Source organism: Manis pentadactyla, chromosome 11 (assembly GCF_030020395.1).
Source record: "Manis pentadactyla isolate mManPen7 chromosome 11, mManPen7.hap1, whole genome shotgun sequence".
Taxonomy (NCBI): Eukaryota; Metazoa; Chordata; class Mammalia; order Pholidota; family Manidae; genus Manis; species Manis pentadactyla.
This window is the reverse complement of record NC_080029.1, coordinates 49461520-49484484: the sequence shown is the minus strand read 5'-3', so window position 1 is coordinate 49484484 and position 22965 is coordinate 49461520. Positions and strand designations below refer to the sequence as shown.

The following is a 22965-nucleotide window of genomic DNA, read 5'->3' as shown; positions in this document are numbered from 1 at the left end:
ATGGGAGGATGACCTTCCCTAACTGGGCACTCTACTTTCCAATAACTTCTCTTACCGCAAACTGGGCAGGGTTTAGTCGGCTTGTTGGTCGGGTTGGGGCATCTCTTTGGCCAGTGGTCTTCTTGGCCACACCGGAAGCAGGGTCCTGGAGGCTCATGAGCTCCGGACTGGTCTTTGGTGTGATGAGACCCCTGTCCTGCTGACCACAGGGCCGCCATGAAGGCTCGGGTTTGGGACACTGTACTCCTCTCATGTTCTTCATCACGGGTATTAAAGACTTTAAAGGCCATGGTTACCAGGTCACGGAGTGGAGTTTGGGGTCCCTCTTCTGCCCTTTTAACTTACTTCTTATGTAACTAATACTTGTTCTGGTGAAATCTAGTTCTTTACTAGTTTAGAAGTAATAAAACAGTGACTATAAATGACAAAAGACTTACAAATGACAATGGTTAAAGATCTGATGAGAGCTTACTGTAAGACAGTTGATATAAGGAAATTTGGATATTTTTTTAACACAAAACATTCAGTAATAAAGTTTAGCATTACTTTCTTTGACAGTGCTTTCTGTAATTAAGCAGGTAATTTTATATCAGATAAATAAGCCAAACCAGCTAAATACTTTCTCTAATAAGAAAAAATTCCTCTGAAATGTTCTAGGGGCCATCTGGAAAATATCAGAGTTAACTAGAGGTAAAAGCACCTTTTTGAATTTGATTTTGGGAAGCTGATAAAGTTTTTTTTTAAAGACGTTTGTTTAAATAGAATCATAAGTTATTATGAAACAATACTTATCTATTTAACTAGAGTGACAAAAGATTTCAAAGGCAAATACAGAAGGTTACACAGTTATTAGCAAAGCTTAGCTTTTAGTTTTTTCATATTAAGATCTCATTATCTTAAATATTCAGACAACTCATCGAGACTTTAAGTGTGAGAAACTGTTTTGATTAAACAATTAGAGAACTCTTTGCAATCTTTTAACATTAAGAGCAGACTAACAGTTAAGAAAACTTTCTTTTTAACTGAAAACAAAATGCTAATTTTGCTGTGCTGTGTATTTGATACCGAGACTCATTTGCTTTAATTTTTTGTAGCATGACTACATTAAATTCTGCCACAAGCTTTTTACAACTTTCCTTTTACATTCAGTGTTCTCCCTCTTAAATAAATAACGGTACTTTAGAACAATTACCTTCTTTTACCCTCAACAAAATGAATTTCCATTCTTTATACTTTCTCTTATTAAAACACACATCTTTTTAGCAAGTAGAGATGTTTTCTTATTTAAATAGCTTTAATTAGACCCCAAAACCATTAGGAACTTTAATTTTCAGTCAACACTGAGAGGTGGACTATTGCAAACTATTGCACTAGCACTCTTTAGATTAACAAATTCATGAACACACTTTATAATTCCTGACACCATGTGCTTTACAGCATAACATCTAAGCACAAAATATGTCTACCTAACTTAGCAAAACTCCAAGATTCTAGGTCACTACAAAAATTTTCAGGCTGCAGGTAGGCACACACACTGCAATACACAATCACTAAGATGTTCACTTGCTACGCCCAGCTCACCTACTCTCAACAACCACGCCAGACCACTTACAAAATGGCGGGTGTGGGAGGGGTGTAGGGTCAGGAGAGAAAGGAGGCAGGTCTGTGCTGGGAGGAGTCTTGTCCGTGGCTTCTGGAACCAGAGGGCAGGAGGAGCGTGTTCTGGTGGGGGAAGAGGGCGGTGAAGGCGGAAGGAGAAGGGGAGGGGGTGGTGCAGCCACTGGAAGAGGAGAGGAGCAGGAAGACGGCATGGTTGAGAATGTAGGACTTTAAGATGGCGGCAACACAGGGGAGGACAAAGAACTTAAAGATGGTGGCAGAGAGAGGTGGAGGTAGCAAGCTGAGAGAGGTGGGAGACGAAGGTCCTCCAGCGGATCTGAAAAGGAAGAAGGACTGGACAGGGTAAGAGGCTGACAATTCTTAACTGGAGATCGGGCCAGGAGAACCTGAGTCATTGGACACTTAACATAAAGGTCTAGGCGGGAGCACTAAGTCCAAAAAGCCTGCACATATGGGATTTCACCCCACTCTCCGCTCCGGTGGCAATAATTAGTCAAGTTGGTGAGGAGGCCAAAATCGAAAGTTCCCTCAGGGGGCCAGCGAGATTGGTTGTCCAAGGGATACTGAGGCCTGGCCTGAGAGCAAAGGAAGACCAGCTTCCATTTGCGAACTTTCCGGGACAAATACAGAGTAGCCAGATTAGAAATGAGACACCGCAGCGGCGTCTGAGCCTCTGCTTTCGAGGGCCGGTTCCCCATGTCTGTGCCACTTCCCAACTAATCTCGCTGAGAGGAGCGCCCAGCATCCCAAGCACGCCAAGTCAGGGGAGACAGCCTGGGAGCCTGGGTGAGGGACGTCTCCCCCACCGCAGGGCCAGGGGCGGGTATCCCGGATGTCTGCAGCAGATGGGCTAGATGTCCAAACCTGCACATAGCTATGATTTCGGACGGACCAGGTGAAACAGAGTTAGGAAGAGAAACAGACTGGGGGAAACTGAGGGACTCACCGGAAAACAGTCTATGCAGTGGAGAGAGCAGGCTGAGGTCCTGGGTCGGGGAAGGAGGGGACGGGGCCACCGATGGACAGTTGGGGCCCCACGCTCATGCCCCTTCCCGGGTTTTTTTGGCACCAAATGTAAGATAAATTCTAACCAAAATAAGCAGGTGACGAGAGGAAACAAAGGGCCAGGCAGTTTATTTGAGCACAATCCCAGGCGAGGTTCACCAGTCTGCACTGGGACAGGCTGGAAGAGTCATGCTCAGCAGGGCAGGCAGCAAGTTTTTAAAGAAGGGGAGGCAGAGCTTAGATTTACAGCAGCATGAGGATTGGCTAGCCTAAGGCACATTTTTCAGGTTGGGAGGGGGCAGCAGCCGGGGACTTTGGCACGTCATCAGTGTCCGACGTGCTCACCCCTCCCTCTGGTGCCTCCAACCTTACAGGAATCAGTGGTGTATAATTACGGCATCTTAAGTTATAAAACAGATGATATTGCTCAGGGGAATACTCTTATTTTTTAAATGTTGAATGTTTTTAAATTGTATTTATAGTGAATATCCACAAGGTAGAAGTTGATTTCATATACACTTAGGTTACCAAAAGTTATACATCTTTCAACTTAAGAGTGGTTAAGGATGTAATATGTATACTGAAAATGACAACATGTAGATGTACTTGCTATATGCACATACTGTACACATAATAATAGGTGTTGAAGTAAAGAGAAGAAAATGATCACCATGGAACAAGATGAATGAAGGGCAAGCTTCATAGCGGAAAGAAGATGAGCTGGAACTGTAAAGAAAGCATATGGATTTCATCTCCTCGGCCCCCTAAAATGAGTTATTGGTGGCTAACTGGGGTGCCAAGCTGACTAGGACTGTCACACTTCCTGGCTCAGTGGAAAACAGAGCTGTGATTAGTTTGCCAAGGGTGGGGGAAGAGCAACAGTGGGTGTCACTCTTAAGACAAAGCAGAATTTAAGATAAACACAGAAGACAGATATGCTAGGGAGGTAATAAACAATACCTAGTATAGTGAGTGTGGGTAAAATTGTAACATTTCCAGAATATCTCACCTGGCTTTAGTGCATTTGCATATCCTCAGGGATGGAGAAAAGTTCATCTCCATTTCAATGGGTAATTACCTGGGCAACTGAGGGCGTGTCTGAACCTGAGAGGTTAAGGGGAGGGGGCTGGGCTGCTGGCTTCTTCCAGAGCTGAGGAGAAAGACCACCCGGGACTACAGTTTCTGAGAAATAAATGGGTTTTAAACTTTATTTCTCCCTTTGACTGATTTCGGTTTTTAGAGGTATTTTTTTCCCGGGATTTTCCTCTCCCCGGACTTACAGTTAAGATACAAAAAATTAAAATTTTGACTAGAGAAGAATGTTCTTGGAGGAAGACAGTCACAGAAAGACTAAGGAGGGAAAAAGTCATTTCAAGGAAATTCTACAGGTAATTTAACTCACCCATGTCTTCTTTTAACTTTTATTTAAGTGCTATTAATTGGGTTTTTTTTTTCTGCTGTTACAATTGATACATATTGACAGTAAAGAATTTGGAGTACTTGGGAGAAAAAATAAGTCAAACATTAACCTATGCATAGAGAGCCACTGTTTCACATGTTCTCTCATCCACAAATTTTACTTAAACACACATATATTTTCTATAAAGTGGTATTATGCTAATCCTGCATATGCTATTTTTAATCTTTCTTTTGATAAACAGTATATGATAAGCCTCTCCACTCATCATTCATCTTGTATAACAGGATTTTTAATACCAATTTATTACATTGACTTGAATGAATGTACCTAATTTCCTTAACTAGTTCCTGCTGTAAATACATCCTTTTCCTTAATTTTTCATTATTAAAGTACACTTGACCCTTGAACAATGCAAGGCTTAAGGGTGCCAACAGCTGTGCAGTCAAATTCTGCATTTAATTTTTGACTCCCAGAATCTTAACTACTAATAGTCTACTGTTGACCAGAAGCCTTACTGATAACATCAACAGTTGATTAACACATATTTTGTATGTTATATGTACTGAATACTGTATTCTTATAATAAAGTAAGCTAGAGAAAAGACTTTTTTCAAATTGTTACAAATCTCCAAAAAATTTCACAATATATTTGTTGAAAAAAATCCACATAAAAATTTATGCAGTTCAAACCCATGTTGTTCAAAGGTCAACTGTATTGTGATAAAGCTCTTTACATATAAATCTGTATGCCTCTTTGATAAATTACAAGCAGAAATGAAACTAAGTAATATTAGCATTGTTTAAGGTTTCTGAATAACATTGTTGCCAAACTGTCTTTCAACTGTTCTAACAATTCCCACTTTTGTTGTCAAATATTTAGTGATAGGTATTACTCAATAATTTCAAATATTTTCCAGTTTGATAGAAAAGAATGTCATTGTTTATTTAATTTGCATTTTTGTTCATCACTGGAAGAAATATTTTTCTTATTTTATGACACCTTATAAGTATTATTTTAATAACTCTGCTTCTAATGAAACACCAGCTTTTTGTTGATTTATTAAGAACTTTATTATTAAAGATATTAAATTAAAACCTTGTCTGTCATATTTTAGCTAATATTTCCTGGTTTTTTACTTGTCTTCTACTTTTGGTTAAGCTGGTGGACACTGAGAAGTTTTAAATTTTCAGGCAGTTCAAGTCCATCTATATTTCCCTTTGATGTTCTTTGCTTTTATGCCAAGAAAGGTTTACTCAACTCTTAAGATAGTCACTGATAGTTCTTCTGTTTCACTTTTCTATTTATCTATTTTCATATATAATTTTATTTTGAGATTAGATATGAGGTAAGGAGCTACTTTAAATTTCTTTGAAAATAATAAATCATCCAAACACTGCATATTAAAGAATTCAAACACTTATAAACATTAAAGGTCACCTTTTATAATACCAAATTACTTTACATATTAAGGTTTATTACTGGGCTTTGTATTATATTTCAATTATCTGTCTTCGTTAATGAAAGCAGTGTTTTAGAAAGACTTATTTTGTCAGTAATTGGTAGGATGTATTAGGAGTAAGGTGGCTTTTGAAGACTAACGGCAGGGTAGGCAGGAGTTTTAATAACCAGAAAGTGAGGTCCTCAATTAAAATAGAAGCAATACCCAAAGAAACAGTAAGAACATGATAAGAGATTATAATAAGAGTGTTTTTTTTTTTCCAACTCTCATACCTATGAGGCCTCTCAATACAAAATCCCAGGTTCAGCAGGAATTACTAAACACTTTAACACAGGGAAAGCTGGACAATGAAATGAGTATCAAAGCTCTCTAATCAGAACTATGCTAATAGTAGCAAGGAGCAGGAAAGTCTCCAGACTTTCAGTCAACTATCAATTGTACTATTAAGTATTAAGGCTGACCACTAACCTTGAAAAAATGAAAATGTACATAAGTCAATCATAATAAAGTCTTACCAATAAGGGGTGCCAATGAAAGACTTTCTCTTCGCAATGGTAGCTGTTATTTTTGCAGCCACACCAAAGTCAGCTGGTAGGCAAAAAATTTAAGAGAAAATTTTAGTTCTTTTCAACAAAACCACCACCATTTCTAAGTTTCACCCTTAAGCATGACACTATTAATAGTTCAGGTAGTAATGCTAGAGAAATGTATATAAATTGAATACCAAAATGTCTTGCTTATTTAGAACATGGTGCTATTAAAAAAAATCCTTTACTCTGTATATAAACTTTTTTGTTACTGTTATTACACTTGGTTGTCAAAAACTAAATACACTTATAGATCATTTTCACACACCACTGGATTGCTTCTTAACTATTAATTTTGATAATTGAATAATGTTTCACAAGTGAATTTCTTGCATACAATTTAAGTTTTTCTATAGCTAGACCTATGTTGCATTTTTTTCTATTATAAATGTTATGATTAATACTTCTGTAAAATAGATTTTTTTATCTTTAGGATTAATTTCCTTAAACTGAGTCTCAGGAATAAAATTACTGGGTCAACAGATGAGCATTATCATGGCTCTTGATATGAATATTAAGCATATAATATTAATTCTCATTTAAAATTTTGTTTTGGAAAAAAGGAATTTGAAATAACATACCTAATTTTACATCACCATGATCGGTCAGTAAAATATTTGCACCCTAAAACAAAAATACAATTAAATTAGAATCATGAAAGTCCTTTCAGTAAGATAATTAATTTGAACATATTAAAGGAACTTACTTTGATATCTCTATGCATTTTGCCTTTAGTATGCAAATAGGCAAGACCCTGAATTAAAAAAAGAAAAAAAGTTTGCATTAGCAACCTACAAATTTGACATCTGAATTTTCTACTTAAATTCTTATTGCATAAGAAAAACCAGAATGTCTTCTTTTGAGGGGGGAAAAACCTAAATGACTTTATTAATCAACGTTTACTGTATTTTAGGATTTCAAATTCACTTTCTGGTAAAAATTAGAAATGTTTTACTTTAACACCATTACCACAATTGAGATAATAAATATTGCCACTGTTCCCCAAAAGTCCCTCCTACACATGAACACTGAACTGCTTTCTGTCACTACAGATCAGTTTCAAGTTTTCTAGAGTTTTATGTAAATGGATCGTAGAGTATATTCTTTTTTGTTTGGCTTTTTTCATTTATAGTAATTTGAGATTCCTTGTTAATGTGCATATATATAATGCATATACAAGAATACTTGATTCTTCTATTACTGAGTAGTATTCCAATGGTACAGATATGCCAGAACTTGTTTATTTTTCACCTGTGACAGACATTTGGGTTGCTGGGCTCTTTTCAGTTTTTAGCTATTATAAATAAAGATGCTACGAAGATTCATATATAAGTCTTCATATGTTTTTATTTTCCTCTGGGAAAATATCTAGGAGTATAACAGCTGAATAATATGGTGGTATACATTTAAACTTCAAGGCAATTACCACACTGCCTTCTAGAGCAGCTGTACCATTTTACAATTAAACCAGTAGGGTATGAGAGTTCCAGTTAACCGGCATCCTCACCAACCTTCTTAAGGTCAGTCTTTTTAATTCTAGTCATTCTAACTGGTGTGTGGTAGCATTTCATTGTGATTGTAATTCACACTTTTTAAATAACTAATGAAGTTGAGCATCTTTTCCATGTCATCATTTGCCATCCATACATCTTCTTTGGTGAAGTATCTGTTTAAATCTGTTGTCCATTTGTTCACTAGATTGTTGTTTGAGAGGTTCTTTATGTTCACAAAATAAAAACAACAGATACAAGTCCTTGATCAAATATATACTTCACAAGGCACTGAAAAAAGTAATAAATTGGAAGAAATGCTGAATCCTATATACCCCTATTAAAGAGTCACAACCTACTTTAACAAACTAAAAGCTCTCACAGGCTCTGAAATAAATGATAAAGAAGCTTCTGTTTAAAGTAATGCTTACCAAGCTTATAAAAAGGGATTTTGCTATTAGTGATACTAATACCACAGAGAACTAGGGTTTCTGGATAACATTCTGGATTCTTGCTATGCTAACTTACTCTCATTTTGAGAGAAATGGTAAAAGACCTCGTCTTGAGTAAAAGTTATCCTTTACTGCATAAAATTTGAAGCTTAGACAACTTGCTAGAGTTGAGAGGTCTGGTGATTCACTCATGAAAACCACACCTATGGTTTTCTTTAGCTTTATAGCAATTGAGGGCCAAGTGTGACAAAGTAGAACACCACTGTATATACCAGCATCAGTTTAAATGAATTCCTGCGACTCATTCATGAAAAAATGACTAGGTTTAAAGAATTACAATATGAGAGATTAACAGAAAAATCACTTGGTTCGCTCTTTATCTTTGGGGCAGATCACCATTTTATAGTTCTCAATTGTGAGACTATAACTTCCTTTCTATTTATATAGGCAAATCTAAATTGCTGTACCTGTAAAGTTTCTCTGCATACATAGGCTATTTGCAATTCTGATAATGGTCCAGTAACTACAAGAAAAAAGAAAGACCACATTGTTGCATATTTGAATACAATACATTAAAAACTCTATTTTCAAAATGACAAACCATTCTAAAACTTCTATATATATAGTTGGGTGACTTTTCCTCATGAGCATATATTATTCTTGTAATTAAGCAAAAAAATTCAAGTTGTGAATTTTAAAATGAATTTTAAAATTGGAAGATTTACTCAATAACAACTGTGGTCAGCGAAAATATTAAGCACCTTTATTAGGTGCAAAGCAAGAGTACTAGAAATCACCTAATATTCTATAGAAACCAGTGGACATTATCTCAATCCTGAACAATTTTTCAAAAGTAAAGCCAGGAAATGAAATAAGTATATATAACTTATTACAATTATATAGAGGTAGAAAACCACAGAGAGATCAACTGTTAAAATATGCTGAATGGTATCATATACTTTTTCAAAGGTCAAGATATTATTTCTTTAGTATAATTCTTTACTATGTCTATCAAAACGGAGGCTTTTGATCCAGTTCCTTATCTAAGAATTTAAAAAGTAATCAGGTCACTTCTGACCACCAGATCTCTACTACAAAATCATTCTATAAGTACTCAACTAGATGCTTTGGAAATACACCTTCCAATACCAAGAGAGAATCTTTGAAATCAGGGGTGGCGTTTGCTGACAATGAAACCACATCATGTACTTAACAGAAATACTTTACTGCATATTTTAATCACTGGCTCTCTACACTTACTCAGGAACATAAAATTCTGATTCTTAGTAACTTGATAGGGTAGTAAAAAAAGAAGGGAAAACACTTAATTAGCAGTTTATTATAAATGTAGATGTTCTTAATTACTATGCTATCTAGTTTACTATTTACAGGGATGGATACTTCTTAGATTCAATTTAATTAAACAAATTATCAAGTTTTAATAAAGGAAAATAGAAATTTCATGAAGAAGTGAAATTAATGTCTCAAAATGATTAAGTTGTAAGGGAAAGTAGTAAAAATGCCAGCTACATAGTTTTATTTATTCATATTCTTGAGTTCTCATTCTGTAAAAATGTATCTAGATAAAAATTATAATTATTGTATAAAAACTTCAAATAATCGTAATTCTTCATTAAATCATAGAAAAGAATTTTAAATCAAGTAGCACAGAGCTGCTCAATAACAGTATTTTTTTTGAATTAATAATGGTAAAAAAAGAGAACAGTCATTCTAGTATGGTAATAATGTGTAAGAAAATGACAGATTACTATATAAGTAAATAAAACTTTGCTCCTTTAAAAAAACAGTATTCATTCTTGTTTTTAAAGCTGTAATATTTTGTATGTGTAGTATTTATGTTATTTATATATTATGGCATTAAATGTTATTTTAAGTAAAAAGAGGCAGTGACCAGAGTTTATCAGTCATAACTATTTTTTATCTGTCGTGATACAATTAGATAATTATTACATTTATTGATTTATAATTAAATACATCAATATTTTCATTGTAATTCAAAATTTTATTTGAGTTCCACTTTTCTTCCCCCTAAAAGTAATGACTTATCAATTTGTTATGTATCCTTTCATTTTGCTGTACATTTACATTCTTATGTATACTTTCAAAAATATAATTAAAAAAAAACCTAAGTGTGATTTATTATGCTACACATATTTTTTCATGACTCAGTTTTTCCATTTAAAAAGAGGCCTTAGAGGGATATAGTTAAGTCAATATTAGAGGAACCATTCATTTTTGAGTGCTGCATAGTATTCCATATTATAAGTGCAGTGTTTAAATAAATAGAACCATTATTCTATTCATTGACATTTTAAAAACTGGACCTCAACAAGCTATGAGTATTATTTAAAATGGAAAAGCACTTGTTTTTGTATCTACTATGGTTGCATTTGTAAACTGCATGACTGAAATTTGATGAGGCTTTCAATATCAGGATTTCAACAAAGAAATGTTTAAAACTACTCACATAATTCTTAAGTTATACAATGCAAACAGTTGCAGTGGGAGTTTTACTATATCATATCCAACTAATGAAAAGAAAAATTTTATAAGGATCTATGCTTAATCTCATAAATTCTAGAAATTCAGGAAATTGTCAACAACAAAACAAACTGGAAGCTAAACTGTAGAGACAAAACAAAGACTATTTCTCAATAGTATTATAAGGCAAAACCTAATACAACTCAGAAAACTGTCAAAAGTGAAGAATGCTAAATATATACCCCAATTTTTAAAACATACATTTTTAATGCAAAAATATTGCAGCAACAACTAAACTGCTTTCCTAGTTAGCAGGTTAAATTATTATTAAGATATATAATTTCCTTTATGTGAGAACTACACTTTGCATTTCAATTCTTATTTACAAGAAAGTTTAGGCAGTTTTAGCTACAGATAAAATACTTTCCTAGAGACTATACAACATTTCTTAGAAACTACATCTAAAAAGTAAAATTAGGATTGTGTAAGAACTCTTGGATTTCCCAGTTCAGGCTCCAACAAATTTAACTTCAGAATAACCAAAAAAAAAAAAATTTAGATTTCTTTTATGTAGTACTGCAGGAGCAGAGTGGAAGAATATAAAGCAGTATATCTATCTGTTAATAATCCTGATTAACTAGAAATGTCAAATAGCTATCACTAAAGTCAAAGTCAGTTTTAAATGTAAAGTCAAATTAGCAGTACCATGGTAAATATCTTGAAGGGATCCACCACCACAGTATTCCATGCAAATCCACAGTTTTTCCCGACTAATATGAAAGAGAAAGAAAAGTACGTTAGCTAGCAATTCTCAATCACTAACATACTCTGAAGGCTTTCACTCTTTAGCAGTTCAAAGTTTAGGAAATTACCCTGGCAGTCTCTTTTCCAAAAAGCTGAATACTAATTTCAGCTTTGTTTCCATCTCAAATGGTTTAGAATATAATGGTCAGCTGTACAAGCTAAAACACTTACCTGTAATCATTTGTAATATTTTATTAAGATTTGCAGATAAGGTATAACTGCATAAATGGAGGTGTCATTGTTAATATAACAGGGAGACAATGAGAAAACCTGAGAAATTTTAGAAATTGAGACAATTTATTTATATTGCCTATATTTATATAAATTATATATAATATAAATATATTCACACACATACACAAACAGCACTTCCATGAAAGGGAGAGGGGTTGGTAGCAAATAAGAACAAAACATAAAGAGGGAAGATGCTATTTTCTTCCTTCCTTTTTTTTTTTTTACCTGAGATAGCTCCCAAAGTAGGCAACGATGTTGCAATGTTTACATTCTTTAACCATAAATATTTCTTGTTGAATCAAAGAAAAATCATCTCCTGAAAAACAAAATAATAGTAACTTGGTCATCTTGTTACATTTTGAATCTCTATATAAGGGAAGAAGGAAGAAAAACTTTACAGTATCAGAGATGAGGAATTAAGACATTTTTAATACTTTAATGGAAATATAAAGTGGTACATTTTTCTAAACATCAGAAGCCTTAAATCTTTGAACTCATAATTTCATGTTTTTATCTGAAAAGGATGTGCAAGAGACAGATGTTCTCTACAGTGTGACTTAATAAAGAATGGTTAAATAATTTGTGGTACAATTATATATGTGATACAGTTAAAACATGTTTTTATTATGGAAATATGTTCTTGATATATTAAGTAAAAAAGGGATATGTACATAGTTTATATGTATAAATGTATATATAATGTCTCACAAACAATGTTTATATCTAGGTGATAAAAGTAATTTTGCTTTCTTTTTTGATTTCTGTTCTCTAATTTGTCTATCACAAATCTGTTTTGAGTTGTTGTAGGGAAAATGGATGTTCCATGGCCAGGGTCCTCACCTGATCTTAATCCACCTACTGTGTACATGCAATGATATAATACTTAGCCTACTGTGCAGGCATATGCTTGCATATCTACTGGTGATAAGCAATTACTGCCTGTGTTGACAAAAAAAGAAATCCCTGGGTGCTAAGAGCAGAGCCTAGAGAAGAGAGCAAGAGAGGAGAGAGGAGAGCAGAGGCTGGAGGCAAGCACAGAGCCTGGAGCAGAAACAGAGCCTGAGGCAGAGGCTGAGCCAGAGGCAGAGATGGAGGTGGACAGGATTCTAGTGCTCAAACTACTGCCATGAGACTAAAGCTTGGTACAAGCACCTTTCTACCCACAAGGTTCTGTTATCATTTTTTGGTCTCACCAAATCCAGAGTGAACTTGCCCAGGGCTGAAACCCTCAGGCAAGACAGTTGTTTAACTAGAAAAAAGTTATATTAAGATGAAATACTGGTTACTTATGGGAATTTTATGATTATTATAGGAATAATGCCTAGAATAGTATTGTTACTGCCAAACTTCACTTTGCAAATAGTCTTTACTTCAGCAAAAAGAGTTTATGAGTTGATAAAATGAGTCCATGTGTATTATGTAAAGGCAATAGAGAGATTAAGAACTAGAGCTCTAATAAATTCTGATTCAAATACTGACTGGGGCATTCACTGGCAATGTAACCTTAGTCAACTCAATGCTTCTAGGCCACAATTTCATTTGTTAAGTAGCATCTGGATTCATTCAACCTACTTAGCTTCTGTATCTGCCACTTTCTTAAATATTCCCTATATTTTATATATCAAGTTGCTGGCCATTTTTGTAACAGATTCTTACACCCCAGTTTTTCTGTTTATGGGATTCCCTCAGTTGGGAATGTTGTGAGAAAGAGATAATGTATGTAGTGTAGTTAATACAATGTTTGACACAGAATAAATGCAATAGCAACATTACCATATACTGGAGACAAGAAAGGTACAAACAAAATAGTTCCTTGTTAGGATATCACTGTTAGACATTTTTCATTAGTGTTTTGTAGTGGTCTTGTGTAAAGCAACTTTAGGTTTAAAATCAGTGGTATCCAGATAAACTTAAAGTCATCTTAGAAAACATACAAAGCTAAGAAGGAAGAACTTTGAAATTAGGTCTTAGATAAGTAAGCAAATAAAATCCTTACACAAATCGGATATATTCCCCTTTGTACTTCCAACTTTAAATTCAGAGCCAAAACAAAGCTTTAAATATTTTTGCCATGCCTTAATGTTCCTTTTAAAGACTCAATCATTACTGATGATTTAGACATATATTTAATTTAGCTATTATAGATCAACTTCATTTATAACCATTATGGTGCTCTTCTCAAAACAGTCCCTTCACGTAAATGTTAACTGATGATTCAGTTAAAGGATTTAGTGTTAACTTTAAAGAATTGGATAAACCAAATAAGGGTATAATCTTTCTTCCTGGAAAGGGGAGAATTTATTTATTTAAAAATTTTTTTCTTTTATTGAAGTATATAGTTGATATACAATATTATATGGGTTTCAGGTGAACATGGTAATTTGACAATTAAATATAGTGAACATCTATCACTACACAAAAATATTACAATATTATTGACTATACTGTGCTTTCATCCCTGTGATTAATTATTTTATAGTTGGAAGCCTGCACCTCTTTATCCCCTTCACCCACTTTACCCACCCCATCAAACCTTTCCCCCATAGCAACCACCAGTCTCTTCTCTTTGTCCACAAGTCTATTTCTGTTTTGTTTGTTCATTTGTTTTGTTTTAGATACCACATATAAGTGAAATCATATGGTATTTGTTTTTCTCTGGCTGGTTTATTTCACTTAGCATAATATCCTGTAGGTCCATCTATTTTTTACTGTATTATAAGTGACATACAATATTATATTAGTTTCAGTTGTACAAGATAGTGATTTGATATTTTTACACATTCCAAAATAATTATCATGATAGGGCTAGTTACCATGTTACCATAAAAAGGGTAAAATCTTTTAACCATAAGAATCTGACTCATAATCTTTAAAGAAAATCTAGCTTTTATTTGTAAACTGGTAAAACATTTATTACATAAATGGTTACATATACCTTAAGTGCACAATGACAACATTTCACAATTAAAAGTTTATTTCAGCATGCATAAAATAGAGTTTCTAAAGAGTGAGGAAAACAAGAAAAGAGTAATTTCTGTACAGTCTGCCAATGGAAGGGAATCAATGGAGACAGTCCAAAATAGATGTCGATTTCATGTTGTCCATTATCAGTTTAGGTAGAAGGAGGAAGGTGACAATAAAAAGCCTGCCCACCTAGGGGTAGAGGCTTTCTTTGTCCACTCATGAGCATCTGAATACTGTTTCTCCTTTAATCTCACTCCACTGGAGCCTTTTCCATTAATAGTATTAAAACTGATTCTTTACACATGCTAATTTCCAACAGATAGATTCTAACCCGCCCTTTTTATTAAGAAGCTCCAAATTACAAAGGAAAAGAAAAACATCGCCTGACTTTAATATATGTTATTCTTTGGATTTCTGCCTATCCACTTATAAATGCCACAAATTTTGTATATGAGCTGTGCTGAAAAGTCTTCTATTAAGTACAGGATTTAGAACATATTTTCTCACAGCAGTAACTTCAAAACTGGTGCATAACTTCTTAATATTTGAATCATCAAACTGATCTGTAAAAGTCAGTAAAATAGCTTCCTTCCTTGTTGCATCTCAGACTTACCATCTGAAATCACATTCCTTTTGCTTGATGTTTATCATTTAGAATTTCCTTTTGTGCAGGACTATTAGTGCCAAACACTATTAAGTTGCCGTCTGAAAATGCCTTTATTTTGCATTATTAAAAGATGCTTTCATTGGATGCACAATTCTAGACTGATAGTCCTTTTCTTTCAGCTGTTTGAAGGTACCTATGATTTTCTTCCTTCGTTGTTTTGATGTCACTGTTAGTCTTAATATTTCTTCCTCTGTATTGTATTCCTTCTCTCGTTGATTTAAAGATCTTTCTGTCTTTAATATTTTGCAGTTTCAGTATGATATATGCACACAGCCATTTCTTTTTATTCTGGTTAGAATTCTGAAATATTTGATGTTCTCTACCACTCTGGAAAAAATTTCAATATAAATGCTTCAAATATCACCTTTGCTAAATTGTAACCCCTTTACTCTGATTAGATCTAAGTTATTTCTTTTTATTCCATCTTCCATCTAGTTTATATTATTTCATATTTTTCATCTCTTTGCTTCTCTGTGCTGTATTTTACATAGTTTCTTCATTTCATATTGTGGGGTAAATGTAAGTTTTTACTCAGGATTTCCATAATCTCCTGTCTAGCCTTAGTCCATTTACATACCAATTGATGTTTCTGAGCCTCCAGTGGATGGGGCAAGGGGTGGAGAGAAAATGGCCATTCTCACCTCCCCTCCATTCCTGGTAGATCATTGTTCTGGCATTTGCCAGTCACCAAGAACCCAAACATGGGGTTCCTCCCAGAAGGGGCAGACACGGGGAGGAGAGTAGTGCCGTGGCTGGAGGAGACTGAGGGGAACAAGGTGAGACACCTGTCCTCCTCCTGGTCTTACTTCGGTTTCACTGGATTCACAGGAATTTGTTCTGGGAGGGGAGTTCCCTTCCTCCTAAAGCTACATGTAGTCAGCTATGTCTAATTTGTTATATCTATTGAATTTTAAATCTATAATTACTTTTCATTTCTGTAAGATCCATTTGGTTGTTTAAAAAAGCAATCTGTCATTCGTGCCTCATATCGAAAATTACCGAGTATCATAATTCTTCCAAGTGGTAAAGATACCTCAAGACAAATGCTGGGCATAGAAGCCACAGGGCATAAATCTGCAAAGAAGTAAAAAGCTAACCTTTTCTAACAATATTGCTTCTCTCTCACTTACCAACTTTACATTTCTCTGTATGGCCCCGGAAGATGACTGGTTAGCCAGAGACGGGTAAGATTCCTCAAGGGAGGAACAACCTAAGACAGGCACAGTCGCAGGGGGGCTATCAGGTGAGAAATTGGGGATCAACAGAGGTGAGGCTTAGAACCTCACCCCCCCTGTTTTGAGAGAAATCTTCTGCATCCGTGGATGTTTTGTTGCCCTTGTCTAGCTTGGATTAATACTTAGTCTATAGGCACAGACCTGATCATCTACATTTGCCCTCTTACAGCACTAAATTATGTTTTCTACCTTTACCTTGCATCTACCTACCCCTTCAGCATTTTATTAAAATAATAATAATAATAATAATAATATTAATAAGGGAGAAATGTGGGATTCACATATAAATCAAGTATAAAAATCAAACGAATAATCATATCTGACTTGATTGTTTATAGTTCATGATGCGTGATCAAAACCGAAAGTTTCTGTGATATGACTGCCCTTGCACTGTTCACCATGTAAGAACTTATTCACTATGTAAGAACTTGTTCGTTACGTTTCAGAAGATTGGAGACTATTGAGAAATAGGCTTGGGGTTGATTAATGACTGTACATTGAGTCCCCTATACAGAATTTTATTGTTGTTAACAACCATTTGATCAATAAATATGAGAGATGCCCTCTCAAAAAAAAAATCTATCTGTCTTTCTTTTAGCAGTTTATTAGTTTTTACTCATATTTTTAAACCATTGTTTTATTTATCTAATTATATCAATTACAGAGTATATAACTTCAAAATCTGACATCTTCAGGGTCTATTCTGCTGTTTCTGCTGACTCTTGCTCAAGGCACCTTAATTCCTTCTGATTACTGTGATTTTTGATTCTGAATTTTTACTTCTTGGAACTTTACCTGTGAAAGAATATAAACTAGATGGAAGATGGAGTGAAAAGAAATAACTTAGATCTAATCAGAATAAAGGGGTACAATTTAGCAAAGGTGATACTTGAAGCAGGAGGAGGACAGGTGTCTCACCTTGTACCCCTCAGTTTCCTCCAGATGTAATAAAGCCAAGCGAGATATTCTGGAAATACTATAAGTTAAAGTGGGAGACTATATTTCCTTCTGCTAGATGGCTGGTTATGTCACTGCAGAAGATATTTGCAACTCAAAACCAAGGTTTTTATAGCCACACTGTAGTGTGACTCCAATTCAAGATAAGCAGTATTTTTTGTAATCCCTGGTTGGAGGATAGGCAAATTTATTTCTACTTTATCAATATGAAAAAGCCCTTAGTGGTACCAGCTTTTTGTAAGGTGCTGACTCTTCATCTAAAGGGTCTTGAACTTTGTGTCCTGATATTAGTCCAGGGAGAGGAAGTCCTGGAGCAAAATACCTCTAAAAACCGAAATCAGTCAAAGGGAGAAATAAAGTTTAAAATCTATTTATTGCACACAAACTCGTTGGGCCCTTCTCTCTTTCCTGCTCCAGCAGAAGCAAAACCAGCCCTCCCCCTCACCTCTCAGGTACAGATAAGCCCTCCAGTTGCCCAGGTAATTACTCATTGATATGGGGATGAACTTCTCTCCAACCCTGAGGAATGATACAAATGCACTGAAGCCACACTTCTTTCCACCACTGAAGGCCTATTGATATGCAGATGTACTAAAGCCAAGCGAGATATTCTGGAAACACTAAAATTTTACCTACACCTCCCTCATGAAGGATGTAGATTAAAGTTATTTCTTAGGCAAACCACAATTTTATTTGATTCAAAAAAGTTTCCTCAGACTTAAATCAGCTCAATGTCCTGCCTATTTCTCTTAGGTTTTAGCATTTGATTATTCCTTTCTTATAAGATACTCAACCTCTTTGTATCTCAGCTTCCTTATCTATAGATGATAAAATAAAATCACAGAGATTATTTTTAGAATTAAGTTAATATTTCAGGGATACATATTAAGTACCATATAAGTACCTTATTATTTCTGCTGCATTAATATACTTCAAAAGATTATAAACCTTTTAACCAATCATTTTTTGTTTTTTCAGCAACAGAAAGGTTATGTATGATAATTGTCTATGGATTAATTCAAAAGAACTTCAATTATTTTACTCTATAGTTTTTAACATATCAATTCTGAAAATGAAGAAGTAGGCAAAGCAGTATGTTGCCACTTATTTTACAAGAAATATTAAACTCATGACATCTAAATAACACTTTTTAATGAGAATTATCAACTATTATGTAAAATTAAGGACGATGTGTTAGATTTGCTAGTGTTATCCCATTAAAATTCTAGTTGGATGTTCTAAAGCACCATTTTCCATTCTTGACAAATCATAAAATCAACTGTTTATAAGAAATTCCTACTCACTCTATTCTTTTGAATCAGAATCTTCAAGGGATTCTTATGATCAGGCAAGTTTCAGAAACACTGTTTTAAATAACTTTGTGTGACTAAGTACTTCCTGAGTTTAAGTATCTGAACTTAACAGCTTGTAACAATGAATGTCTATATCGACACAACCCAACCAACTCCATGATTATGCACTCTCATTCCTTGTTTTGAAGAACAACAAATCTGTCCAGCAACTTTAACATTTGACTACTGACTTATAGAACTATTGATTTTTTTAAAATTAATTTTATTTTGGTATCATTAATCTACAATTACATGAAGGACATTATGTTTACTAGGCTCCCCCCTTCACCAAGTCCCCCCCACATACCCCTTCACAGTCACTGTCCATCAACATAGTAAGATACTGCAAACTCACTACTTGTCTTCTCTGTGTTGCACAGCCCTCCCTGTGCCCCCCCCCACACTATACATGTTAATCGTAATGCCCCCTTTCTTTTTTCCCACCCTTATCCCTCCCTTCCCACCCGCCCTCCCCAGTCCCTTTCCCTTTGGTAACTGTTAGTCCATTCTTGGGTTCTGTGCTTCTGCTGCTGTTTTGTTCCTGCAGTTTTCTTTTGCTCTTATACTCCACATATGAGTGAAATCATTTGGTACTTGTCTTTCTCCGCCTGGCTTATTTCACAGAGCATAATACCCTCTAGCTCCATCCATGTTGTTGCAAATGGTAGGATATGTTTTTTCCTTATAGCTGAGTAATATTCCATTGTGTATATGTACCACATCTTCTTTATCCATTCATCTACTGATGGACATTTAGGCTGCTTACATATCTTGGCTATTGTAAATAGTGCAGTGATAAACATAGGGGTGCATCTGTCTTTTTCAAACCGGAGTGCTGCATTCTTGGGGTAAATTCCTAGAAGTGGAATTCCTGGGTCAAATGGTATTTCTATTTTGAGCATTTTGAGGAACCTCCATACTGCTTTCCACAATGGTTGAAGTAATTTACATTCCCAACAGCAGTGTAGGAGGGTTCCCCTTTCTCCACAACCTCACCAACATTTGTTGTTGTTTGTCTTTTGGATGTTAGCCATCCTTACTGGTGTGAGATGATATCTCATTGTGGTTTTAATTTGCATTTCTCTGATGAAAAGCGATGTGGGCATCTTTTCATGTGTCTCTTGGCCATCTGAATTTCTTCTTTAGAGAACTGTCTATTCAGCTCCTCTGCCCATTTTTTAATTGGATTATTTGCTTTTTGTTTGTTGAGGTATGTGAGCTCTTTATATATTTTGGATGTCAACCCTTTACCGGATCTGTCATTTATGAATATATTCTCCCATACTGTAGGATACCTTTTTGTTCTATTGATGGTGTCCTTTGCTGTACAGAGCTTTTCAGCTTGATATAGTCCTATTTGTTCATTTTTGCTTTGTTTCCCTTGCCTGGGGAGATATGTTCAAGAAGAGGTCACTCATGTTTATGTCTAAGAGATTTTTGCCTATGTTTTTTTCTAAGAGTTTTATGGTTTCATGACTTACATTCAAGTCTTTGATCCATTTCGAATTTACTTTTGTGTGTGGGGTTAGACAGTGAACCAGTTTCATTCTCTTACATGTAGCTGTCCAGTTTTGCCAGCACCATCTGTTGAAGAGACTGTCATTTCCCCATTGTATGTCCATGGCCCCTTTTATGGAATATTAGTTGACCATATATGTTTGGGTTAATGTTTGGAATCTCTACTCTTTTCCATTGGTCTGTGGCTCTGTTCTTGTGCCAGTACCAAACTGTCTTGATTACTGTGGCTTTGTAGTAGAGCTTGAAGTTGGGGAGTGAGATCCCCCCCACTTTATTCTTCCTTCTCAGGATTGCTTTAGCTATTCGGGGTCTTTTGTGGTTCCATATGAATTTTTGAACTATTTGTTCCAGTTCATTGAAGAATGCTGTTGGTAGTTTGATAGGGATTGAATCAAATCTGTATATTGCTTTGGGCAGGATGGCCATTTTGCCGATATTAATTCTTCCAAGCCAGGAGCATGGGATGAGTTTCCATTTGTTAGTAACCTCTTTAATTTATCTTAAGAGTGTCTTATAGTTTTCAGGGTATAGGTCTTTCACTTCCTTGGTTAGGTTTATTCCTAGGTATTTTATTCTTTTTGATGCTATTGTGAATGGAACTGTCTTCCTGAGTTTTCTTTCTATTAGTTTGTTGTTAGTGTATAGGAAAGCCTCAGATTTCTGTGTGTTAATTTTGTATCCTGCAACTTTGCAGAATTCCGATATTAGCTCTGGTAGTTTCTGTGTGGAGTCTTTAGGGATTTTTATGTACAATATCATGTCATCTGCAAATAGTGACAGTTTGGCCTCTTCTTTACCAATCTGGATTCCTTGTATTTCTTTGTTTTGTCTAATTTCCGTGGCTAGGACTTCCAGTACTATGTTGAATAACAGTGGGGAAAGTGGGCATCCCTGTCTTGTTCCCGATCTCACAGGAAAAGCTTTCAGCTTCTCGCTGTTCAGTATGATGTTGGCTGTGGGTTTATCATATATGGCCTTTATTATGTTGAGGTACTTGCCCTCTATACCCATTTTGTTGAGAGTTTTTATCGTGAATGGATGTTGAATTTTGTCGAATGCTTTTTCAGCATCTATGGAGATGATCATGTGATTTTTGTCCTTCTTTTTGTTGATGTGGTGGATGATGTTGATGGATTTTCAAATGTTATACCATACTTGCACCCCTGGAATGAATCCCACTTGGTCGTGGTGTATGATCCTTTTGATGTATTTTTTGAATTTGGTTTGCTAATATTTTGTTGATTATTTTTGCATCTACGTTCATCAGGGATATTGGTCTGTAGCTTTCTTTTTTGGTGGGGTCTTTGCCTGGTTTTGGTATTAGGGTGATGTTGGCTTCATAGAATGAGTTTGGGAGTATTCCCTCCTCTTCTATTTTTTTGAAAACTTTAAGGAGAATGGGTATTATGTCTTCTCTGTATGTCTGATAAAATTCTGAGGTAAATCCATGTGGCCCAGGGGTTTTGTTCTTTGGTAGTTTTTTGATTACCACTTCAATTTCATTGCTGGTAATTGTTCTGTTTAGATTTACTGTTTCTTTCTGGGTCAGTCTTGGAAGGTTGTATTTTTCTAGGAAGTTGTTCATTTCTCCTAGGTTTCCCAGCTTTTCAGCATATAGGTTTTCATAGTACTCTCTAATAATTCTTTGTATTTCTGTGGGGTCCGTCGTGATTTTTCCTTTCTCGTTTCTGATTCTGTTGATGTGTGTTGACTCTCTTTTCCTCTTAATAAGTCTGGCTAGAGACTTATCTATTTTGTTTATTTTCTCGAAGAACCAGCTCTTGGTTTCATTGATTTTTGCTGTTGTTTTATTCTTCTCAATTTTGTTTATTTCTTCTCTGATCTTTATTATGTCCAATTACGATAATTGTGACATTAGACCATTCATTTGGGATTGTTCTTCCTTCTTTAAATATGCCTGGATTGCTATATACTTTCCTCTTAAGACTGCTTTTGCTGTATCCCACAGTAGTTGGGGCTTTCTGTTATTGTTGTCATTTGTTTCCTTATATTGCTGGATCTCCATTTTAATTTGGTCTATGATTCATTGATTATTTAGGAGCATGTTGTTAAGCCTCCATGTGTTTGTGAGTCTTTTTGTTTTCTTTGTACAATTTATTTCTAGTTTTATGCCTTTTTGGTCTGAAAAGTTGGTTGGTAGGATTTCAATCTTTTGGGATTTACTGAGGCTCTTTTTGTGGCCTAGTATGTGGTCTATTCTGGAGAATGTTCAATGTGCACTTGAGAAGAATGTGTATCCTGTTGCTTTTGGATGTAGAGTTCTGTAGATGTCTATTAGGTCCATCTGTTCTAGTATGTTGTTCAGTGCCTCTGTGTCCTTACTTATTTTCTGTCTGGTGGATCTGTCCTTTGGAGTGAGTAGTGTGTTGAAGTCTCCCAAAATGAATGCATTGCATTCTATTTCCTCTTTTAATTCTGTTAGTATTTGTTTCACATATGTTGGTGCTCCTGTATTGGGTGCATATATATTTATAACGGTTATATCCTCTTGTTGGACTGAGCCCTTTATCATTATGTAATGTCCTTCTTTATCTTTTGTTACTTTCTTTATTTTGAAGTCTATTTTGTCTGATACTAGTATTGCAACACCTGCTTTTTTCTCTCTGTTGTTTGCATGAAATATCTTTTTCCATCCCTTGACTTTAAGTCTGTGCATGTCTTTGGGTTTGAGGTGAGT

The 22965-nt window shown here is 35.0% G+C and overlaps 1 protein-coding gene across 2 annotated transcripts in view; it reads right to left on the bottom strand.

Moving 5' to 3' along the window:
* Nucleotides 1–22965, bottom strand: part of MAP4K5 (mitogen-activated protein kinase kinase kinase kinase 5) — a 142611-nt gene that overhangs the window by 79202 nt on the left and 40444 nt on the right. For both annotated transcript variants that reach the window (XM_057488474.1, XM_036917343.2), the window contains exons 4-9: nt 11800–11890; nt 11242–11306; nt 8502–8557; nt 6799–6846; nt 6674–6716; nt 6021–6093 (exon numbers count right to left, since the gene is read on the bottom strand). In XM_057488474.1, coding sequence (XP_057344457.1) covers nt 6021–6093; nt 6674–6716; nt 6799–6846; nt 8502–8557; nt 11242–11306; nt 11800–11890 — 376 coding nt within the window. The remainder of the gene's footprint in view (nt 1–6020; nt 6094–6673; nt 6717–6798; nt 6847–8501; nt 8558–11241; nt 11307–11799; nt 11891–22965) is intronic.